This window comes from Hypanus sabinus, chromosome 10, assembly GCF_030144855.1.
Source record: "Hypanus sabinus isolate sHypSab1 chromosome 10, sHypSab1.hap1, whole genome shotgun sequence".
In the NCBI taxonomy this organism is placed as follows: Eukaryota; Metazoa; Chordata; class Chondrichthyes; order Myliobatiformes; family Dasyatidae; genus Hypanus; species Hypanus sabinus.
In genome coordinates this window covers 40,952,485-40,974,159 of record NC_082715.1, presented here as the reverse complement: position 1 = coordinate 40,974,159, position 21,675 = coordinate 40,952,485, and the positions used below count along the sequence as shown (strand labels likewise).

At 39.3% G+C, this 21,675-nt stretch overlaps 1 protein-coding gene across 5 annotated transcripts in view; it reads right to left on the bottom strand.

Annotated features, from left to right (window-relative positions):
* Positions 1-5,131: 5,131 nt before the first annotated feature.
* Positions 5,132-21,675, bottom strand: part of dnmt3ab (DNA (cytosine-5-)-methyltransferase 3 alpha b) — a 487,596-nt gene continuing 471,052 nt past the window's right edge. For 4 of the 5 annotated variants that reach the window (XM_059981717.1, XM_059981718.1, XM_059981719.1 and 1 more), the window contains 2 exons: positions 10,091-10,209; positions 5,132-9,245 (listed from right to left, as the gene is read on the bottom strand). In XM_059981717.1, coding sequence (XP_059837700.1) covers positions 9,104-9,245; positions 10,091-10,209 — 261 coding nt within the window. In that variant the 3' untranslated portion in view covers positions 5,132-9,103. Of the gene's footprint in view, positions 9,246-10,090; positions 10,210-21,675 lie in introns of those variants that run through there. The other variant, XR_009514305.1, reaches the window with a different exon arrangement.

Genomic DNA, 21,675 nt, shown 5'->3' with positions numbered 1-21,675 from the left:
GCATTTATTTCCACTTTGTTTTCTGTATATTAAACTACTCAATCCACACAGAGCATGTTCTAAATTCCCAATTCACCAACATTTGTCTGGGATCTTAACTAAAGTCCAAAAATCCAAATACACGCCTGCACTGGTTGCAACCATCAACTCTATTAACAACTTGAACATTTTGAATTGATTAGTCAGTTTCTATTTCCTTATTCCAATTTGGCTCTGTATTTACTCTATAGAAGTCGATAGGAGTTTTACTACGCCTTCGGTCAGAGCAAAGCGACCTGAGCCGCCTGTGTGCTGGTCCATGACTACAGCTCCCAGTGTATCCACACCCGCTGCTTCGTCACTCGCCCATCGCCATAGGACTTCAAAGGTGATGATGATGGTGTCGAGACTAGCGTTTAATTTGGATTTCAGCCTCACTCTCTCTTCCCAATTCCCATCTGGATCCAGAGTCGAGACGGCTGGAGATGGGACCAGGCGCAGTGGATGACCAGGACGGCTTCTGTGTCTCGTCGCGCTCTACACGTTCCACGACGCTTGCAGAGACCGCCTTCTTGACCTTCCGACCTTCCATTGGTCTCGTCCGCTCAGTCTGCCGGAGTCTGTCTTCACACGCTGGGATAGACGACTCCCTATCTCACTGAGGGTTTCAGACCCGTCGGCCACCCTCACCTGGTTTAGCCGACTTGCTGAAGCCGGTGCCCGGGGTGTGGCCGCTGTCGCATGCAAACAGCTACGGGGAGTCACAGGTGAGAGCTGAGTACCAGGTGGGGGCCAAAGGTGGACAAACTGCCTGAAAATGACGCGACATGTTCCCCAACCAGAGGTGCTATCCCTCTCTTACACCCTATACACCCGGAAATGGGTATAAACGCATAACATGAGTTCAGCCAAAACTCTTGCATTGTAACCAGCTCTGGGTGCCACATGTTGTGGCAGAGCAAAATAGAGTTTCCAAGTTAATTTCAGGGAGGATGGACGTTAACTTTATGGATAGACTTGAGAAGTCTAGGTTACTATCCTTGGAACAAAAGTTGTGGAGATCTTACAGAGATAGTTAACCTCATGGAGGGTGTAGATCATGTAGATGGTGAGGAACTGTTCCCATTGGCAGAGGGGCCAAAACCTAGGAAGAGAATGCAGATGATTTGAAGAAGAACTGAAAGTGGCATGAGGAAAATTGTTTTATCCAGTGAGTGCTTGGGTTAGGAATTCATTGCCAGGAGTAGGAAAGAATTGTCAAGTTCAATGAAGAGCTGAATATGTATCGGAAAGGAATTGCAGGACTGTGGGGAGAAGACAGCGAGTGAAAGAAACAGGATTGCTTTACATAGAGCCATGACAAATCAATAGGCTGAAAGGTTTCTTTTCACTGTAACCTTTCAGCAGGGTTGTCTGCAGAAGAACTTGGACAGATTAGAAGAATGGCCAAAATAATGGCAGATGGAGTACAGTGTAGGGAATCGTATGGTCATGTACTTTAGTAGAAGAAACAAATGTGATTTTCTAAATGGGGAAAAAATTTGAAATCAGATGTGCAAAGGACTTGGCAGTCCTAGTACAGGATTTCCAAAAGATTAACTTGTATGCTGAGTCAGTAGTTAGGAAGGCAAATGCAATGTTAGCATTTATTTTGAGGGGATTAGCATATAAAGGCAAAGATTTAATGCTCAGGCTTTATAAGGCATTGGTCAGACCACAATAGGAGTATTGTAAGCAGTTTTAGGTCCCATAGCCAAGAACATATGTGCTGGTATCAGAGATGGTCCAAAAGAAGTTGAAGGGAATGATCCTGTGAATTAAAGGGTTATCGTCTGAGGATTGTTTGATGGCTCTGGGCTTGTCCTCACTGGAGTTTAGAAGAATGAGGAGGGGAGTGGGAAATCTCATTGGAACCTATCAAATGTTAAAAGGCCTTGATAGACTGAATGTGGAGAGGATGTTTCCAGGAGTGTGCGAGTCTAGGTCCTGAAGGCACAACCTCTGAATAGAAAGATGATGAGGATGAATTTCTACAGTCAGAGTCTGGTGAATCCTTGGAATTCATTGTTGCCAAGAGCAATGGAGGCCAAGCTATTGGGTATATTTAAAGTGGAGGTTGATAGGTTCTTGATTAATAAAGGCATCACTGGTGATTTGGGGGGGGGGGAGGGGAAAGGCAGGAGAAAGGGATTGTGAAAGAAAATAAACCGGCCATGATCAGATGGAGAAACAGACTCAATGGGGCTGAATGACCTAATTCTGCTCGTATGTCTTATGACAATCATTCTGTGAACCAGTGTTTGCTACAAATGTTGTTCAGCAATCCCCTGCACCCAATTATCTTTTGCAGCTTTATCTTAAGTTCAGAAATGCCAATTGTAAATCCCTGAAATTGAATCATTCCACTTCAGAACCTTGCAAGTTTAGGTAATATTCAGGCCTGGGATGAAAAAGGGCAGTAAAATTTGTCCCACATATATGGGATAGAGAGAGTGTTTAACACTCCTTGATTAAGCTGGTTTGCTTCAACATTACCCTCTCCCCATGGACCCATAAGTTGTTCAGATACCTACCAAACTTCTTTTGGAATTCGACAATTGAATCTGATTCCACTATTACTTTCAATCACTTGTGTAACAACAATTCTTCAGGTCACTTATGGTTATTTTGCTAATCATGTTGATTCTTAATCCCCTGTTGTTATCCCTCTCTCAACGGGAACAAACTCTTCCCCCTTGACTCTGTCTATGCCTTTCCCAGCTCCGTAATGTCCAAAACCCGTTAAGCAACAACACTTTGTGAATTACTTCAGAAGATCTGCAGTTGTTCAAAAATATAGTCCATCATTACATTCACAGAAGAATTAAAAGGGGTATAGACACTGACATTCTCAGCAATTTTCTCATAAATTCTCACAGGATTTGGGGTAGGAATATTTACAATTTTGACCCCACTGGTGAGAAAGGAGTTTTTATATATTTTCAGGTCAAGTGTCTGTGAAATTTGAAGTAAAATGCCGGCAGTCCTTGTCCTTCTGGTGCATGAGGTCCTGAGGTCTTTGAAGTGCTGTCAGAGTAGCTTTAGCAAATTGCTGTGGTTTATTTTCTGAATGGTATTGTAGAAATAATGTGTCAAAAGTGGAGGGAATATTTGGTTATGGGAGAGAGTTTGATGTCAGACAAGGGATGTATGTCAGGCTTCCTGAATATTGTTGAAGCTGCATTCACACACATAGATAGATTACATTCCACCAGGCCCCCGACTTCAACAGGAAAACCTTTCAGAAACTTAAAAATATGGAAATTGTGAAATATAATCTTATCTTTTAGAATTATTGTGTTGGAAAAGTATTTCTCTTGTTTACTGGGGAAAAAGGACAATGCATTTTATGCTCAATGAAGTCAAAATAACCCTGGTAATAATAGATTGATTAACGGAAGAATGTGTGATGAACTTACATGGAAGTTATCACTAATTTTGCAACAGATGAAAAATATAAAGTTGATGGTTCATCTAGTCTTGAAATTATTATCAACTTTATTTAAGGCACCATTGTAGCTCCAATCATCTAAACTCCACAGTGTTACACCATACGGATGAAGGACACGAAGTTTAGCATGCATTCACTTATGCCAAGAGGGGAAAGTACTTTTGATATTTCAAAATACTACAATGATTTTGACTCAGCTGTGAATGATTAATAAAAGATTTCTGAATATAGACAAAATATCTTGAAGTGATAACTAATTTGAGCTCAAGGTTTGAAGTCTGTATTCAACTTTTGAAACAACTTTAATAACTCTGGTAGTATATTTAAAAAAAAGCTAGTCTGTAACAGTAACCAAAAAAACCCTCTAGATTTTCTTTAAAAAAGATCCAATTGTTTCAATAATATCCTTTACATCACAAGGCTTATTTATGGCTCCAGTCGGCGGACATTTAAGGAGAGACAATAAATGTATGTCTTGTGAGCAGCATCTGTGTAACTGTAATGTTCAGAGAACTAACTTATGATAATTTGTGATCTGTTTTAATGTAGTATTTTTGCCCTTAAACACCTGATTCTAAAAACACCATCCTTTTTCTGATGTACTACAAAACCTCAACTAGAACAGAGTTGGGGGAAAAAAAAGGATTTGAGTGGAATTAATCCGTTCGGAGTTTAAGCAAGCTTGCTTTTCCACACAAAATCACCAAGGAATCTGCCAGACAAGATTGCATTGTGAGGCTTCATTTCTCTGTGGAAAAATATATCACAGTAGGATTTTACTGTGTATAACTGCTTCAGAAACTTGTGCAAAGTCCTGCCACTGAAAGGAATTGTATTAATGTTCACTTTAATAATTTGCGGACAAAGTTGTTCTTTGTCCACCACCTTTCCGCATAACATTGCCATAATACTAGTTAATGTGATTGTTTAAGCAAAATGCAATTTCACCATAAAAAAGATTAACATTTAAAAAATGTTCAAGTGATTAAGGGTGCATGAAGTAAATAGAACTGATGGTGTTAAATTGATCACAGCATTTAAGATGGAGTTAAATATTCTGGTAGGTGCTGTTTGCTTAGTGCAAATGACTATTTGTGGTCCCGGGTGGGTGGGGGAGGGCTGAGCCTTCAATGGGCACATTATGTTATTATTTGGGTTTTAGTCTGCTGCTTATGAGTCTCTGATTATAAAGCTGCTGAGAAGAATAAAACATGAATTTTGATTTAATAAAAGAAAAAGTTCCATACTGTCTGAAACAATCCACTATTGATGATTAAATCAGCTTTTTCAGGACTGTCAGCTTTTGCAACACTTTTAGCTTTATTTGTTGTGTCAACACATACAGTCATGGAAAAGTTTTGATTGTCTTGAAAATTTGCATTGCTGATATTAGTAGAAACCCATTCTTTTATTTGCATGTATAACTTTATTGCTTTATAAAATGGCTAGGATTAAATCAGGGATTGCTAGGCGGCATGTCTCGAAGGGTTGTATAAGTCTATTCCGCGCTGTATCTCAATAAATAAAACAATTTTTTGTAAACAGAATGGAAAATGTGAATGAATTGTACTTGTGCTTTTCACAAATAGAATTAGTGTCACATGAATGTAGTTACCAAGGAATTAACAAACTGAAGGCAATCATACATTTATTGCTTAGCAGTGCAATTTTGTATAACATTTTATTGAGGTTTAACAGACATACAGTCACAAATAAATGTACCAGTATAAATTCTGAGCAGTTACATTAATCATCCTTACAGTAACAGTCACATATCAGGGTTACACCTTATATATTCATAATATCAATGATGGGTGTTGGGTATATATTAAAGGAAAGAGATGAGAGAATACCTCATTTTAATATTTAAAGGGATACCGTCTTCATGAAAAAGTGTTTGACAAATCCTTTTTGTTTGGAAAAAGTTAATAGGCATGCACCATTTTGAATCGAGTGATTCAAATTATTTTTATCTGAGTAAATTACATCATTGCATTGTATGTAAACAAAAAAAAACACTTTTTTTGATCCCAGTATCCCTTTAAGATAGTTTTTCTGTGCACTGGAGTTCAGGAACCTCAGAGACACTGGAGTTGCCATTAACCCTGGTGTGATACAATGTGCTCCAGAATGGACTCCAAATTTATCACAGCTAGATTTCTGTGTACTGAGTATTTTTTAAAGCATTTAAAAAAATAGTTTGTACTTTTTCCCCCTTAAATCCTTACAGTTGCCACCCTATAGCACCATGATGCTTCTACTTCAGTGGGGAGGATGGGACGGTTTCAAGCTGTGGAGAATTGCTGCTCTAGGATAACGGAACAGGAATGAACATTGAGTAGGGGGCAATTTTATTCCACATTCTGCTGGAGACACCCAATCACAAGCAAATAAAACTTTGTTCAAACTTGTCATTTGACAAATACTTTAGCACCACAGCAAATGGGTTTCTCTACCAGCTACATGTTGGATATATTCTATATATTAAAAGAAACTATAATGTTTAGAGCACACTAAAATGCAAAGACTGCAACATCAAATCACAAGCTCTTATAACGCTTCAATCTGCTTTCTTAACTTAGAATGAATTCAGCCATTTATCATGTGGCCATCTTAAGATTGCATGCTGACTTTAAGTTGATGTCAGAAGAATAATAGTGTGATTTATTTTTTTGGAAAAAGTCACAGCTTGGAGCTCGCCACAATCCTAACTGAAAGAAAGCAGCATTCAGGTGAGCAGTTACGTTGGGGAAAAATGGTAACACTTGGGAGAGAATATAAATAGAAAAATATATAATTAAGTGAGGAGAACTCTTTGCTATTTTCATCTGCTGGCTAATAGAGTATTAAGAGTTCCCCATTCTTAATATTTTTCAAAATTATCATGTATTAGTAATTAGTTACTAATCTGTACTAATTGACCTAATTGGGGTATTGTTTGGATTTACATTTTATTAGAAGCTCCTGGACTTATTTGTAAATGTGTTCCCTTCTGACAACACAACTGCATGTCAGGATGCAGAGGGAAACAAGAACTGTTTAGTCCTTCAAGTTGTTACCAGTTTAAAAAGTGCTTCCCCAACTATAGGCTAATACTGTTCCAAATGGAACAGATTTTTAAAGGTTACCTTTAACATCTTATTACTTAATTTTTAGGCTGATTGTACTGTAGGTATTGTCAAATAATATCAGCACTTTGCAACTCAGTACTCTGTTTAATGTGACGCACCTGGGACCATTTGTACTGGGAAAACATGTCCACAATGAAGTCAGCAGGTAAGCAAGGTGGTGGCAATATGTGGCCACCCATGTGGTGAAAAAAATGCAGTGTTACAAGCTTAATTTCCCCACAACACAGCAGTGCACAGTTCAGAACACTAGGCGTCCATTTGTTTCCTAGTAAACGTGCCAAAGTGTTGCACATGATTCCTTTCATTGGACCAGATGCAAATATCTGAAAAACATTAGCTTTCAGGACAGCAGAATTCCTTCATCATGAGAAATGGAAAAATGGAAGTCTAAAAACATTCACATACAGTACTAGAAACTGTTTTTTTCTAGTGTGTCAATGTATAAAGTTGGCCATTTCTGAATAAACTATTTTCCAAATGAAAAAGTAAGCAGCTTTCAACAGCAAACCACCTACTCAACAACTGGCTGATTGGTGGGATCCAGATCAGACAAAGTTGTATATTTTTTCCTCAAAGTCAGCCAACTGGAGCTACAGTAGAAAGAAACAATATACTAGAGGAACAAAAGAATACACAACAAACCGATACACAACTGTGTACACTTTGCACAAAAAAACAATACATTTATTCAAGTGTTCTCCAGCACAAGTACATAAGAAAGGAGCATTATTGGGCATTGAAAACAGGATGGAGGTTGACTGCTACATCTGCTGCACATACTGACCTTTCCATAGACAGCTATGTCACAAGCAATACACAGTAATACAATATTCACTGAAATGCAGTGAATTCTCTTAACTTTGAAATGCACATTATTGTCAATAAATATTATCAAAGTTAAAATGACAGTAAAATGAAGGAATAAAACCAAACATACTGCTTGCTGCATGGAATGTGGAAAGAAAATGCACTGCTGCTGGGGATCAAGCAAATACATATGTAACAGTAAAAGGATTAGCAAATTTACTACATTGTCTTCAATATGAATACATGATTCCCACAAATAAGCACCAACTACGGCACTGTCTAGGCTAAAACACATGAAACTGATTCTTTTTCCTTCAAGTACAAAGTTAAAATGCCTTTTTCTTTTCTTAAAAGAGTAAAATAATAGTGCTTTTCCTTGACCATGAGAGCTTAATTAATCATAGTCAAGATAGCAGATTTTTTTCAATATTTCAGAAAAAAATGTGTAGCACCATATGAATCAAGAACTGCTTCAAGGAAAACTATTGGCTGTGTTTGATCAAGTACTGACAGTAGAAATACGATTCGCATAACAACTTATAAACAACAAAAAAGTATGCTAACAAAAAGAAAACCAAAGGATAACAAAGGAAATGGAAATAAAAGGAAACAAACAGCAAAATTACACCATCAAGCTGCACTGTATTGACTTGTACCTGATTTATATGCAGCTTTAAGAAGGGGTATATTCTGGTATAAAAGAGACCCCTAAGGAAATAAAAACAAAAATCAACTTAAAATAAAAGGAAATCACAGATGTAAAAAATTCATCAGTCCTTCAGTAAAAAAGTGCAGCCTGTCATTTAGTTTTGGATGACCAAAAACATCACTGCATGTTGGCTGGCTATCTGTGGTGCCGATAAGTGACCTGTAAGATAAGCACCAGGTCTTGGCCCGAGGATGCACACTTAAGAAAAAAGCACCATTGTCTGTTATATATTTTTTCTTATTGTACAAACATGATAGAAAAATTACAGTCATGGCAAAGAGTCCTTAAAAGTGGCCTCTTGAGCAGATGAAAACATTGCTATATTTTCAGACTCAAGCCACTAAAGACCACCTTGACAACCTTAAATGTTGCTCTTTCCTGATTATATTACAATTCTGCCTCTTGTAAACGATAAGGCAACATCAGAGCTGATGTTTTCAATCACCTTTTGTAAAAGCACCATTGCAGAAATTGTTGCACAGTTGTACCTTTTTCAAACAACAATCAGTGTTATGAAAAGAAATATACTGGTAGGTGATATATTGTTTCTTCGTGGTTTCTGGTTGGAGGCACCTGAAAATGTACAGTACTTGTAAGTAGCTATGATTTTTTTGCTTGAGATAGATACCAGGAATGGTGCTGGTAAGGTAAGGCTCAGCTGGCTGACTTGATGTTCCAGGCTCTGTTCATATCCAGCTTCTTCTTGATGCTCCTATCCACCTACACAAGGCAAAATTGTCTTTTTCCCAGTGCTGCAAAGGATTGAACAGCCTCATCTCAAGTACAGCTTGAACACAACAAAAACAAAACTTACAAAATCACACATTAAAATAGCTGAAAATTAAAAACATTTAAAAAATTAAATAGGATAAAAAGGATGACATTTAAAATACGTGAAATTAAGTAACATCTAACAGAATATGATATTTTTCCTTGGAGTAAATTAATTTCTTTTTTTTATAATAAGTTCCTTTGTCTTCTTTGCTTTCAAACACAGGCAAAATATTCTTTCAGTGGTGCAAACAGGTGACGTATGACAGGAACACTCCAGGATCTCCCCAGAAGTCTTTGTCGGGCAAGGCGGCTCATATTGGAGACATCTGTGTAATGGACTGGGAAACCAAATACCCTGAAGAGAAAGTAAAGAGATTTCTATTGTCCAGTTATATTTCAATTAAATTTCATACCAATGAGGCATGTGTTGCTTTTGCTTCTTGAAAACCTCACCAGTCCTTGCATATGCAAGTAACTTGATCTACTTTTTAACTTACACTTGAAATCTGCAAAATTGTTAAATTTAAACAGAGATTTCTAAACTGTATTATTTTTATTTCAAACAGTTGAGTTCGAGTCCAACTTCAGATGACAAATCAGACGTTTAGACAGATTCTAAATGGTATTCTCCCAACGAAATATTCCATAAACTAATAGAGAATAATTATATTCCTTCTTCACAAATAATCAGGTTATAACATAAATTGATGAACAGATGGTCTGTTTTTGCTTGTTGGACTAAAATATAATGTTTGCTGCAAGCTGCAATTTGGCAACATATCTATGATTGCTCTTTCTGGCATTTTCTCAGAGACTCACACAATCCACGAAAAGCATAAAAGTCTTGTTGGTAGCTTAATAAATAAATCAACAGATTTAGCAAATGAGACAGGTAGGTACAGGCATAGGCAAAGACAGTTAAAATACAAGATCACATTAGCATGAAAATTTAAGAGGAGTTGTGATTATAAGTTCACAAATATTAAGATAGACCTGAATATTTTGCACACAATCAAAAGCTCCATTCCACAATGAATGAGTAAAATAGATTTAAAAATGCTGCCCAAGAAAAAAAAGCATTTTATTAAACCATGTCGGATTAGTGTTCAAATCATTACCCTGACAATAAGAGGTCAGCATTTTACCAGCAAAGTGGAGGTGAAGAAAAAAAAAGACTAGGAATGATTGAAACAAGTGTACCTTTCCATTTCAGTGCACCAGAGAATGTCTTCCTTCTCATTCATTAGGACTGGAAAATGCTGATCTTTGCCCTGCTTGACAGAATTAGATCTAGTGGTGATGGTTCTCACTTTGTTGAACTAAAAGAAAAAGAAGTTAAGTTTAAGGCAAAACAACACAATAAAACCAAATAAAAACCCTACAATAATGAAACCAACAGTTTTCATTCTACAACAACTTCCTGAGGAATATTAGCATATGTGAACAGAATATTTTTTGTATTACTGGCACAGCATGAGTTGCATGTTTCATATTAATGATATTCCCCACATACATAAAAACAGATTTCTATAATCAAGCATATATGAACACTAAGTCAAAGTCTTCCAATTTTTTTGCATCTTTATCAATGACAACCATTTCTCATTAGTGCAAAAATGGAGGTATACAATAATGACCTGCTATCATTGTAAAAGCAATGTTATGTTACCTGATAAGTATTAGAATATAAAAAATCAAGATGGAGAAGGATGTTTGGCATTCCCTCTTGATTTTTTTTTGTACGTTCTGCACATGGATAAAATCCTTTTTGAAAAAGTAACGGGTAAGCTTAGAAAACTGAGGCAAGACATTATGCTTTAAATTATCAATTGCCATCGCAATGTTAAATTGAGCTGCAAACATTTGGCAGGTTTCTTAAAGATAATGAATGTTACAGCACAAATTCAAATATGTTCTTTTCTTTTAAGTAATTAAAATATTAATACCCTAGATGTTGATACCCTCTAAAGCATGTTGGTTGTATGTAGAGTTTGTAGTTACTCACTTTAGAAACAGTTTCGCATTTGAACTATCTTGACAAGCCTGATGTAAACAGCTGTAAGCTTGATTTTCTTGCCCCTGAGTAAAACTTTGTGGATTCAAGGCCCCTTTGGGATTTGAACTTATCCCTCGGATATCCCAATGAAATACAGACACATAGTTGACTTCCAGGGTATGCTTACCTTCACATAAAAAGAATCCCATGACTGGTAATGGTTAAGGAATTGCAAATAAATACTGCCGACAAACCTTGGAGCTTGATGTCAGCTTGTATTATCTGAACAGATAACAAACTGCCTAGCTTTCCCCGCTAATTTAGAATGCATACAAACTAATCTACCTTCAACAGGCTAAAGCAAGCTCTACAATAGTACTGATCAGAGAACCCAAGCTGATGGAACAATGGTGTAGTTTTAACATAGCCGTAAACTGGTGAAGATGCTAAGCTCCACTATAGCATATATTGCATGATCTCAGTTATTTCACAGTTGTGTATGACCTTGGCAGAACTAAATTATTCTAAAGACTTGTCTACTGCCTTTTAACAGAATGCCACACTATGGAAAGGATATCATGAAAATACAAGTTTAAACAGCAGCACTTCAAGAAATGAAATTACATAGAATTACTGTATATCCAAGGAGTTTTCTATCTCAAGAAAATGTAGTAATGTTTTAAAAACAGTGCAATTATCATAAAAGTCAGAAGTAGCCATTAGCTTTTCTTATGTGCTTGGAATTCCAGAATCGGGAATTGTTGGAACAAAGTAAGAAAAATATAAATAAATTGCAATTGCATAAAGAACTTTGTAATTTACTGATGTTCACCCAGCACACACATGGGCTTGGTTATTATTGGGGAAAACTGCTGGCATTCTAGAAATGGGAGTGATTCATTACCATAGATAATAGACAATAGACAACAGACAGTAGGTGCAGGAGTAGGCCATTCGGCCCTTCCAGCCAGCACCACCATTCACTGTGATCATGGCTGATCATACACAATCAGTACCCCGTTCCTGCCCTCTCCCCATATCCCTTGACCCCACTATCTACAAGAGCTCTATCTAACTCTCTTGAATGCATCCAGAGACTTGGCCTCCACTGCCTTCTGGGGCAGAGGATTCCACATATCCACCACTCTCTGGGTGAAAAAGTTTTTCTGCATCTCTGTTCTAAATGGCCTACCACTTTTTCTTAAACTGTGGCCTCTAGTTCTGGACTCACCCATCAGAGGGAACATGCTTCCTGCCTCCAGCGTGTCCAATCCCTTAATAATCTTATATGTTTCAATCAGATCCCCTCTCATCCTTTGAAATTCCAGTGTATACAAGTCCAGTTGCTCCAATCTTTCAACGTATGACAGTCCCGCTATTCTGGGAATTAACCTTGTGAACCTACGCTGCACTCCCTCAATAGCAAGAATGTCCTTCCTCAAATCTGGAGACCAAAACTGCACACAATACTCCAGGTGGGGTCTCACCAGGGCCTTGTGCAGCTGCAGAAGGACCTCTTTACTCCTATACTCAATTCCTCTTGTTATAAAGGCCAGCATGCCATTAACTTTCTTCACTGTCTGCTGTACCTGCATGCTTACTTTAATTGACTGATGTACAAGAACACCTAGATCTCGTTGTACTTCCACTTTTCCTAATTTGACTCCAGTTAGATAGTAATCTGCCTTCCTGTTCTTGCCACCAAAGTGGATAACCTCACTTTTATCCACATTAAACTGCATCTGCCATTCATTTGCCCACTCACTCAACCTGTCCAAGTCACCCTGCATTCTCATAACATCCTCCTGACATTTCACACTGCCACCCAGCTTTGTGCCATCGGCAAATTTGCTAATGTTACTTTTAATCCCTTCATCTAAATCATTAATGCATATTGTAAACAGCTGTGGTCCCAGCACCGAACCTTGTGGTATCCCACTGGTCACAGCCTGCCATTCCGAAAGGGACCCATTAATCACTACTCTTTGTTTCCTGTCAGCCAGCCAATTTTCAATCCATGTCAGTACTCTGCCTCCAATATCATGTGCCCTAATTTTGCCCACTAATCTCCTGTGTGGGACTTTATCAAAAGCTTTCTGGAAGTCTAGGTACACTACATCTACTGGCTCTCCCTTGTCCATTTTCATAGTTACATCCTCAAAAAACTCCAGAAAATTAGTCAAGCATAATTTTCCCTTCATAAATCCATGCTGACTCGGACTGATCCTTCTACTGCTATCCAAATGTGTCGTAATTTCCTCTTTTATAATTGACTCCAGCATCTTTCCCACCACTGACATCAGGCTAACTGGTCTATAATTCACTGTTTTCTCTCTCCCTCCTTTCTTGAAAAGTGTGACAGCATTAGCCACCCTCCAATCAGCAGGAACTGTTCCTGAATCTATAGAACATTGGAAAATGACTACCAATGCGTCCACAATTTCTAGAGCCACCTCTTTAAGTACCCTGGGATGCAGACCATCAGGTCCCGGGGACTTAACAGCCTTCAGACTCAACAGTCTATCCAACACCTTTTCTTGGCTAATATAAATTTCCTTCAGTTCATCCTTTACCCTAGTTCCTTTGGCCACTATTACATCTGGGAGATTGTGTCTTCCCTAGTGAAGACAGATCCAAAATACCTGTTCAACTCATCTGCCATTTCCTTGTTCCCCATAATAAATTCACCCGTTTCTGTCTTCAATGGCCCAATTTTGGTCTTAACTATTTTTTTGTTATTCACATACCTAAAGAAGTTTTTACTATCCTCCTTTATATTCTTGGCTAGTTTATCTTGGTACCTCATTTTTTCTTGGTGTATTGCCTTTTTTATTATCTTCTGTTGCTCTTTAAAAGCTTCCCAGTCCTCCGGCTTCCTGCTCATCTTTGCTATGTTGTACTTCTTCTCTTTTATTTTTATACTATCCTTTACTTCCCTCGTCAGCCACGGCCGCCCCTTACTCCCCTTAGGATCTTTCTTCCTCTTTGGATTGAACCGATCCTGCACCTTCTGCATTATTCCCAGCAATACCTGCCATTGTTGTTCCACTGTCTTCCCTGCTAGGGTATTGTTCCATTGAACTTTGGCCAGCTCCTCCCTCATAGCTCCATAGTTCCCTTTGTTCAACTGTAATACTGACACATCTGATTTTCCCTTCTCCTTCTCAAATTGTAGGTTAAAACATATCATATTATGGTCACTACCTCCTAATGGCTCCTTTACCTCGAGGTCCCTGATCAAATCCGGTTCATTGCACAACACTAAATCTAGAATTGCCTTATGCCTGGAAGGCTCCAGTACAAACTGTTCTAAGAATCCATATCTCGGAGGCACTCCACAAACTCCCTTTCTTGGGGCCCAGTACCATTCTGATTCTCCCAGTCTACTTGCATGTTGAAATCCCCCATGACAACTGTATCATTACCTTTGCGACATGCCAATTTTAACTCTTCATTCAACTTACACCCTACATCCAGACTACTGTTTGGGGGCCTGTAGATAACTCCCATTAGGGTCTTTCTACCCTTAGAATTTCTCCGTTCTATCCATACTGACTCTACATCCCCTGTTATATATAATATAAAGTTAACTCATATGAGAAAAAGATTGTGTGAAAATGAGTTACAATAAGCAATTGTTTCAAGCAGCAGCTTATAGCGATTGTATTGACAGTCAACCAATGACTGTCCCACATTACTCAAAGTATCAAAATAATGAGGAATAACATTACAGAGCCGAAGGAGATTACATTCTCATCATTCCGTCTTTATTAACACAAGTGCTACCAAAACAAGAAATATCAGTGAAGACCTTAGCCTTCAGATAAGGTATTTATGTCAAGATATTGGTTTATATAATACCATATTTTCAGTGTTTTGTCATATAATTTCATTTTAAAACATTTTGGTACCTGCTTTATATTTATAATTTTTGCTTTATATCTTTAGACATGCTTCCTTTTAAGAGACTCCTGGATATGTACATGGAGCTTATAAAAATAGAGGGCTATGGGTAACCCGAGGTAATTTCTGAAGTAAGTAGATGTTTGGGCCATAGGGTCTGTATTGTGCTGCAAGTTCTCTACGTTTCCAACAGCACACCATATATGGATGGCAATTCATAACTGTTCATCTGTGGACTATATTACTGATGAACCATTCATGCAAAATCATATTTTTACAGTGTCTGTGAGCCATACGTCTGCATAATTTAGTCAACCAACCTAAATGGGTCCTCTGTTGCTGTTGGAAACACACTAACAGGTCAGCATTAAGGCAGGCATTCATCAGGCTCTCCTTCAGACCATTTAAACCCCATCCCTACATCCAAAGCAAGCACTAAATATCAAGCTCACAGTCTTTATCTTATCCCTGCAATCACTGGACTACCCAACCGCCTAAACGTCAGATGACCAATCACACACCATTACTTGACCAATCACTTGACCATTAACTATCCAACCCACAACTACCAAATCTACATTCCTATAATTCTACCACCTGACCACCAATCCTTCTTCCTTAATCATTAATCTTATCCTCCAACTACACAATGCAAACCCCCAACTATCCCCAATTACAAAATCCACCCCATGAACAACTAATCATACCTTCTGATAACCAATCCTACCCACTAAATTAATTTCTCACCAACTACCACCTGATGACTATCAATTTTGATTATTAGTGCTTGCCTTACTTACACAAGACCAGCTTTTAAATGTACTTTGGTATATGTGACAAGAATAATAATAAACCAATAACTTCCTCAATTTAGAATCCTTTTCCAATCTTACTCCTTGATGACCAGCGCTACACAAAAAAGTTATCAACAATAATAAAAAAACTATGCTTTTCTCTTAGAAACAACCTATGTTTCTAACATAGGTCCTCAACCTATGGACTTACTTTCTTGGACTCTTCATCTCACGTTCTCAATATTTATTGCTTGCTTGCTTGTTTGTTTATTTGTTTATTTATCTATGTATCTATGTATTTATTTATTTATTTGTTTGTTTGTTTGTTTGTTTATTTATTTATTATTTCTTCTTCCATTTTTATTTGCAGTTTGTCTTTAGCACACTGACTGTCTGCTCAGTTGGTGTGGCCTTTCTCTATTCTATTATGGTTATAGGATTTATTGAGTATGCCCACAAGAAAATGAATCTCAGGGCTGTATACGGTGATATACATGTACTTCGAGCTCCAGCATATGTTGCTCCCTCAGTCTACATCTCCCAGATAGATCATGAAAATGTCTTTTATACTTTACTCTAGTCTGTTTTTCACCTTAAATGTGTTCCTGGGACTGTTAAAGCCTGTGATTTGCAGCTGGGAAATCGATTGAGTGATCAAAGCTTTCCTTTCTCCAAGAAGATTGCAGTAAGCAAACATGTATTGGACGGCCTCAATGTGAAGGGCCAATGTTCGACGCTATTTTGCCAGTTAAAAAGTCCCATTAATCACCGACTTAAGCGTCGAGGATGATTGAGACTTCAATGTGAATGCAGAAGGTGAGCGGAATTCAGTTCCAACTGCCTGCCTTTTGATCACTGCTGCAGAAAGAAGCTGTGAGTGGCCTGTCGCTGTGTGACTCAGTGTGCCGGCGATGAATGTCGGTGATATTGTAGGATGGTATTGTGGCTCTGCGCTTACGGATTGTGGACTTTCTTAGACTTACGGTTTTTATATTCTGTGTGTTTTATCAATTGTTCCTTTTCTGTTTTGTTGTGTGAGGAGAGGGGTTCATGTTCTGTTATTTTTCTGTGCTCAGAAGGGTTGATGGGTTGATGTTCCTGTCCCGTTTTGTATGGGAGGAGTTTTGTTTTGGAGGCTGATGATCAGGATGCTGTTCTTTATTACGTGAGTGTGGGGGAGGGGTGAGTTTGGTGTTTCTCTCTGAATGACTTTCATGATCTTTCTTTGTTTCGTGGCTGCCTGGAGAAACAAATTTCAGAGTTGTAGGTGGATATATGCTTTGACAATAAATTAACTTTTGAACCTTTGAACTTTGCATTGTGGTGTACCCCCAGTGGTACTATCTGTACCTAATATAGTGGCCACTGAGTGAATGTTCATGGTGCTTTGCTGCTGTAGCCCATTTACTTCAAGGTTTGACATACTCTGTGATTAGAAATGTTCTTCTGCACACCACTGTTGTAACACATGGTTATCTGAATCACCATTGCCTTCCTGTCAACATGAACCAGTCTGGCCATTCTCCACTGACCTCTCTCATTAACAAAATGTTTTCCCCACAGAACAGGATTTGGAGTATTGTGTACAGTTCTGGTCACTGAAAGATGTCAACAAAATAGAGAGAGTACGGAGAAGATTTACTAGAATGTTACCTGGGTTTCAGCACCTAATTTACAGGGAAAAGCTGAACAAGTTAGGTCTTTATTCTTTGGAGTGTAGAAGGTTGAGGGGGGACTTGATAGAGGTATTTAAAATTATGAGGGGGATAGATAGAGTTGACGTGGATAGGCTTTTTCCTTTGAGAGTAGGGGAGATTCAAACAAGAGGACATGAGTTGAGAGTTAGGGGGCAAAAGTTTAAGGGTAACACGAGGGGGAATTTCTTTACTCGGAGAGTGGTAGCTGTGTGGAATGAGCTTCCAGTAGAAGTGGTAGAGGCAGGTTCGGTATTATCATTTAAAGCAAAATTGGATAGGTATATGGACAGGAAAGGAATGGAAGGTTATGGGCTGAGTGTGCGCCAGTGGGACTAGGTGAGTGTAAGCGTCAGCACGGACTAGAAGGGCTGAGATGGCCTGTTTCCCTGCTGTAATTGTTATATGGTTATAACTACTGCTCACTGGAGGTTGGTTGTTTTTCGCACCATTCTCTGTAAACTCCAGAGACTACTGTGTATAAAAATCACAGGGGGCCCTCAGATACTCAAGCCACTCCATTTGGCACCAGCAATCATTCCACAGTCAAAATCAATTAGATCACATTCCTCCCATGAAGCCCATGTCTAACCCAACTTACTAACTCCTCTTGAATGACCACCCTCTCCTGTGGGACCTTGTCAAAGGCCAACATCTAGTGCCTTGCTTTCATCAACATTCCTGGTAATTTTTTCAAAAAACTCTCTAAGACTGATTAGACACAAACTACCAATCACGAAGTCGTGTTGACTATCCCTGTTCATTGTAAATTGTCTTGTGAGTAGGCCAGGGTTAATGTGTGGTTGCTGGGCAAAGTGGCTCATTAGGCTGGAAGGGCCTGTTCCACGCTGAATGAAAGATAATAATCAGCCCCTGTCCATCCAAGTACATTATATATGGTCCCTTAGAATATCTTACAAATAACTTCCCACTGCTGATGTCAGGATCACCAGCCTATACCTTCCTGGCTTATTCCTTAGAGCCTTTTTTAAACAACGGAGCAACATTAGCTATCCTCTAATCCTCCGGAAACTCACCTGTGCAAAGGATTTTTAAAAATATCAGCAGTAGGGCCCCTGCAATTTCTGCACTTGCATCCCACAGGGCGTGAGGGAACACCCTGTCAAGCCCTGGAGATTACTCCACCCTGATGTGTCTGCTCTTCTGTAATTTGCATATGGCCTATGACCTCGCTGCTGCTTTGTCTCACTTCTATAGACTCTGCATCTGTCTCCTGAATAAATACAGGTGCAAAAAAATCCATTTAATGCCCCCCCCCATCTCTTTCAGCTCCATGCACAGATGACCACTCTGATGTTCCAGAGGATCAATTTTGTCCCTGTCTATCATTTTGTTCTTTATATATATATATATATATATAGAAGCCCTCAGGATTCTCCTTCAACTAGTCTGCTAAAGAAGACTCATGCCTTTTAGCCCTCTTTATTTCCTTCTTATGTGTTCTCTTGTATTTCTTATGCCCCTCAATTACCTCATTAGTTCTTTCCTGCCAATGCCTGCTGTGCACCTTCTTGCTTTTTTTAACCAGGACCTCAATCCCTCAAAAACAAAGGTTCCCTAAATTTCTTATACTTGCCTTTTATTCTGACAGAAACATACAAACGCTGTACTCTCAAAATTTCACTTTTGAAGGTCTCCCACTAGTACACTTTTGCTAGAAAACAACCTGTCTCAATTCACACTTTCTGATAACATCAAAACTGGCCTTTCTGCAACTTAGAATTTCAACCCACTGAGCAGACCTATCTTTCTTGATAATTACCTTGAAATTAATAGCATTATGATCACTAGATGCAACTGTACTCTGACACAAATTTCTGTCACCTGCCCTGTCTCACTTCCTGATAGGAGATCTAGTATTGCACTCTCTCCATTTGGGATCTCTATGTACTGATTAAGGAAACTTTCCTGAACACATTTGACCAGCTCTTTCCCATCCAGCCCTTTTACAGTATGGGAGTCCCAGTCAATATGTGGAAAGTTATGATCAACTACATCACGACCTCTTGCTTCTTGCAACAGTCTACAATCTCTGTACAAATTTTCTTTTCTAAATCCTGTGGACCGTTGAGTGGTCTATAATATAATCCCATTAATGTGGTCATCCTTTTCTTATTCCTCAGTTTCACCCATATGGTCTCCGTAGTTGAGTTCTCCAGTCTGTCCTGTCTGAGCACTATGTGACAATTGCTCTGACAAGCACTGCTACCCCTCCTCCATTAATATCTCCCAATCAATCACATTTAAAGCAACGGCAGCACAGAACATTGAGCTACCAGCTCTGCCCCTCCTACAACCAAGTCTCACTAATGGCTACACTGTCATAATTCCACAAGCTAATCCATGCCCTAAGCTCATTTGCCTTTTCTATAATACACTGAAATACACACAATTCAGAACATTAGTCCCACCATACTCAACCTTTAAATTCCTGACTTTGTAATTAGGCTTAATAACATAATTCCCCACAGCCACTCCACTATCTGCTCTGGTCCTCTGGTTCCCATACCCCTTCAATGCTAGTTTAAACCAACACTCCCACCCCACTCATTGCAGCATTAGCAATGTTTCCCACAAGGAAATTAGTCTCCCTGCAGCTCAGATGCAAACCATCCCATCTGTGCAAAGTTCAAAGTCCAAAATAAAATTATTGTCAAAGTACATGCTGTATATGTCACTATACATGTATAACCATGAGATTTTCCAGCGCCAATCACAATAAATACAAGAAACACAACAGAATCAATGAAAGACATGAGAAAAATAAGAAATAATAATAAACAAGCAATAAATATTGAGAAAATGAGATGAAGAGCCCTTGAAATTGACAAACAAGAGAAAATCTGCAGATGCTGGAAATCCCTCCTCCCACCTTTTAAATCTACTCCTCAGCATTTCTTCCTCCAGTCCTGCCAGTGGGTTTTGGGCTGAAACTTGGACTGTACTTTTTTCCATAGGTGCTGCCTGGCCTGCTGAGTTCCTTTGGCATTTTGTGTGTGTTCCTTGAAAATGAATCCATTTCAGCGGGAACTGTACAGTGATGGGGTGAAATAACTTAAGTCCATAAGATATAGGACCTGAATTAGGCCATTTGACCCATTTCATCTGCTCTGTCATTTCATCACTGCTGATCCATTTTTCCTCTCAGCACCTATCTCTTGCATTGTCCCCGTATCCCTTCATGCACTGACCAATCAAGAATCTACCAACCTCTGCCTTAAATACACATAAAAATACGGCCTCTACAGCTACCTGTGGCAACAAATTCCACAGATTCCCCACTCTCTGATGGAAGAAATTCATCCTCATCTCCATTCTGAAAGGATGCCTCTCTTTTCTGAAGTTGTGCCCTCTGGTCTTAGACTCTCCCACCCCAGGAAATATCCTCTCCACATCCACTTGTTATGGTCCAGTCCGGAACCCACATTCTGGGCCTTGATCCGGTCTGTGGACTCTGGACTCCGGGTTTTGTAGCCGTCCCTCCTTTCTCCCTTAAGCCCAAATAGGATCAACTTGGCTTAAGGAGGCACATCTGATACCTATCAGCTGGCAGGTGTATATCAGGGGCTCTGGGACTGAGTCTCATTGGGTTTTTTTTTGTCCTGTTTCTCTTATACCTGCTTGTCTGTCTGGTTTGCCTTGTTTGTGTTGTTGCGCTGTTTGCCTGGCTATCCCGTTTTGACCCTGGCTTGGAGTACCCACTGTTAATCATCTAGTTCTGTAAGTCCGTTCTTGTAGTCACCCTGGACCGAGCTCCCTTCCGATCCCTTGCCTCCGTCGGGTAAACAGGCTAGACTGCTGTTGCCTGGTGGGGGACTTTGACCTTTTCCTTCCCTTGCTTCTGACAGGTTGTGCCCTGCAACCTGCCCAGGTGCCCCGTGACCTGCCCAGGCCCCTGTGCTCCTGCATGGGAGGCCGGGCCCTGCTCAGAAGTAATGCGGCCTGCCCAAGGAGCTATCCTCCCAGCATTCCTTGTCCCATAGACCCTACCTTCGCCATGAACTCCAGAGTCCTGCCCTCGCCATGAACTCTCTGAACCCCAGGATCACCTTTGCATGCCACGGTCTCTCCATCTTGTTCTATCCTTTAGTTGCTCCTGTCCTGCCCCTAGTACTTCAGTGCCTGCATCCTGCATTTGGGTCCAGTCTCCACGTCCCCTTGTGACACCACGATATCAAGGCCTTTCATCATTCTATAGGTTTCAATGAGGTTACCCCTCATTCTTCTGAATTCTAATAAATAAAGCCCAGAGACATCAAACACTTTTCATATGACAAGTCATTGAATCCTGGAATCATTTTTGTGAACCTTCTTTGAACCCTCTCCAGTTTCAGTGCATTCTTTCTAAGATATGGGGCCAAAACCTGCTCACAATAC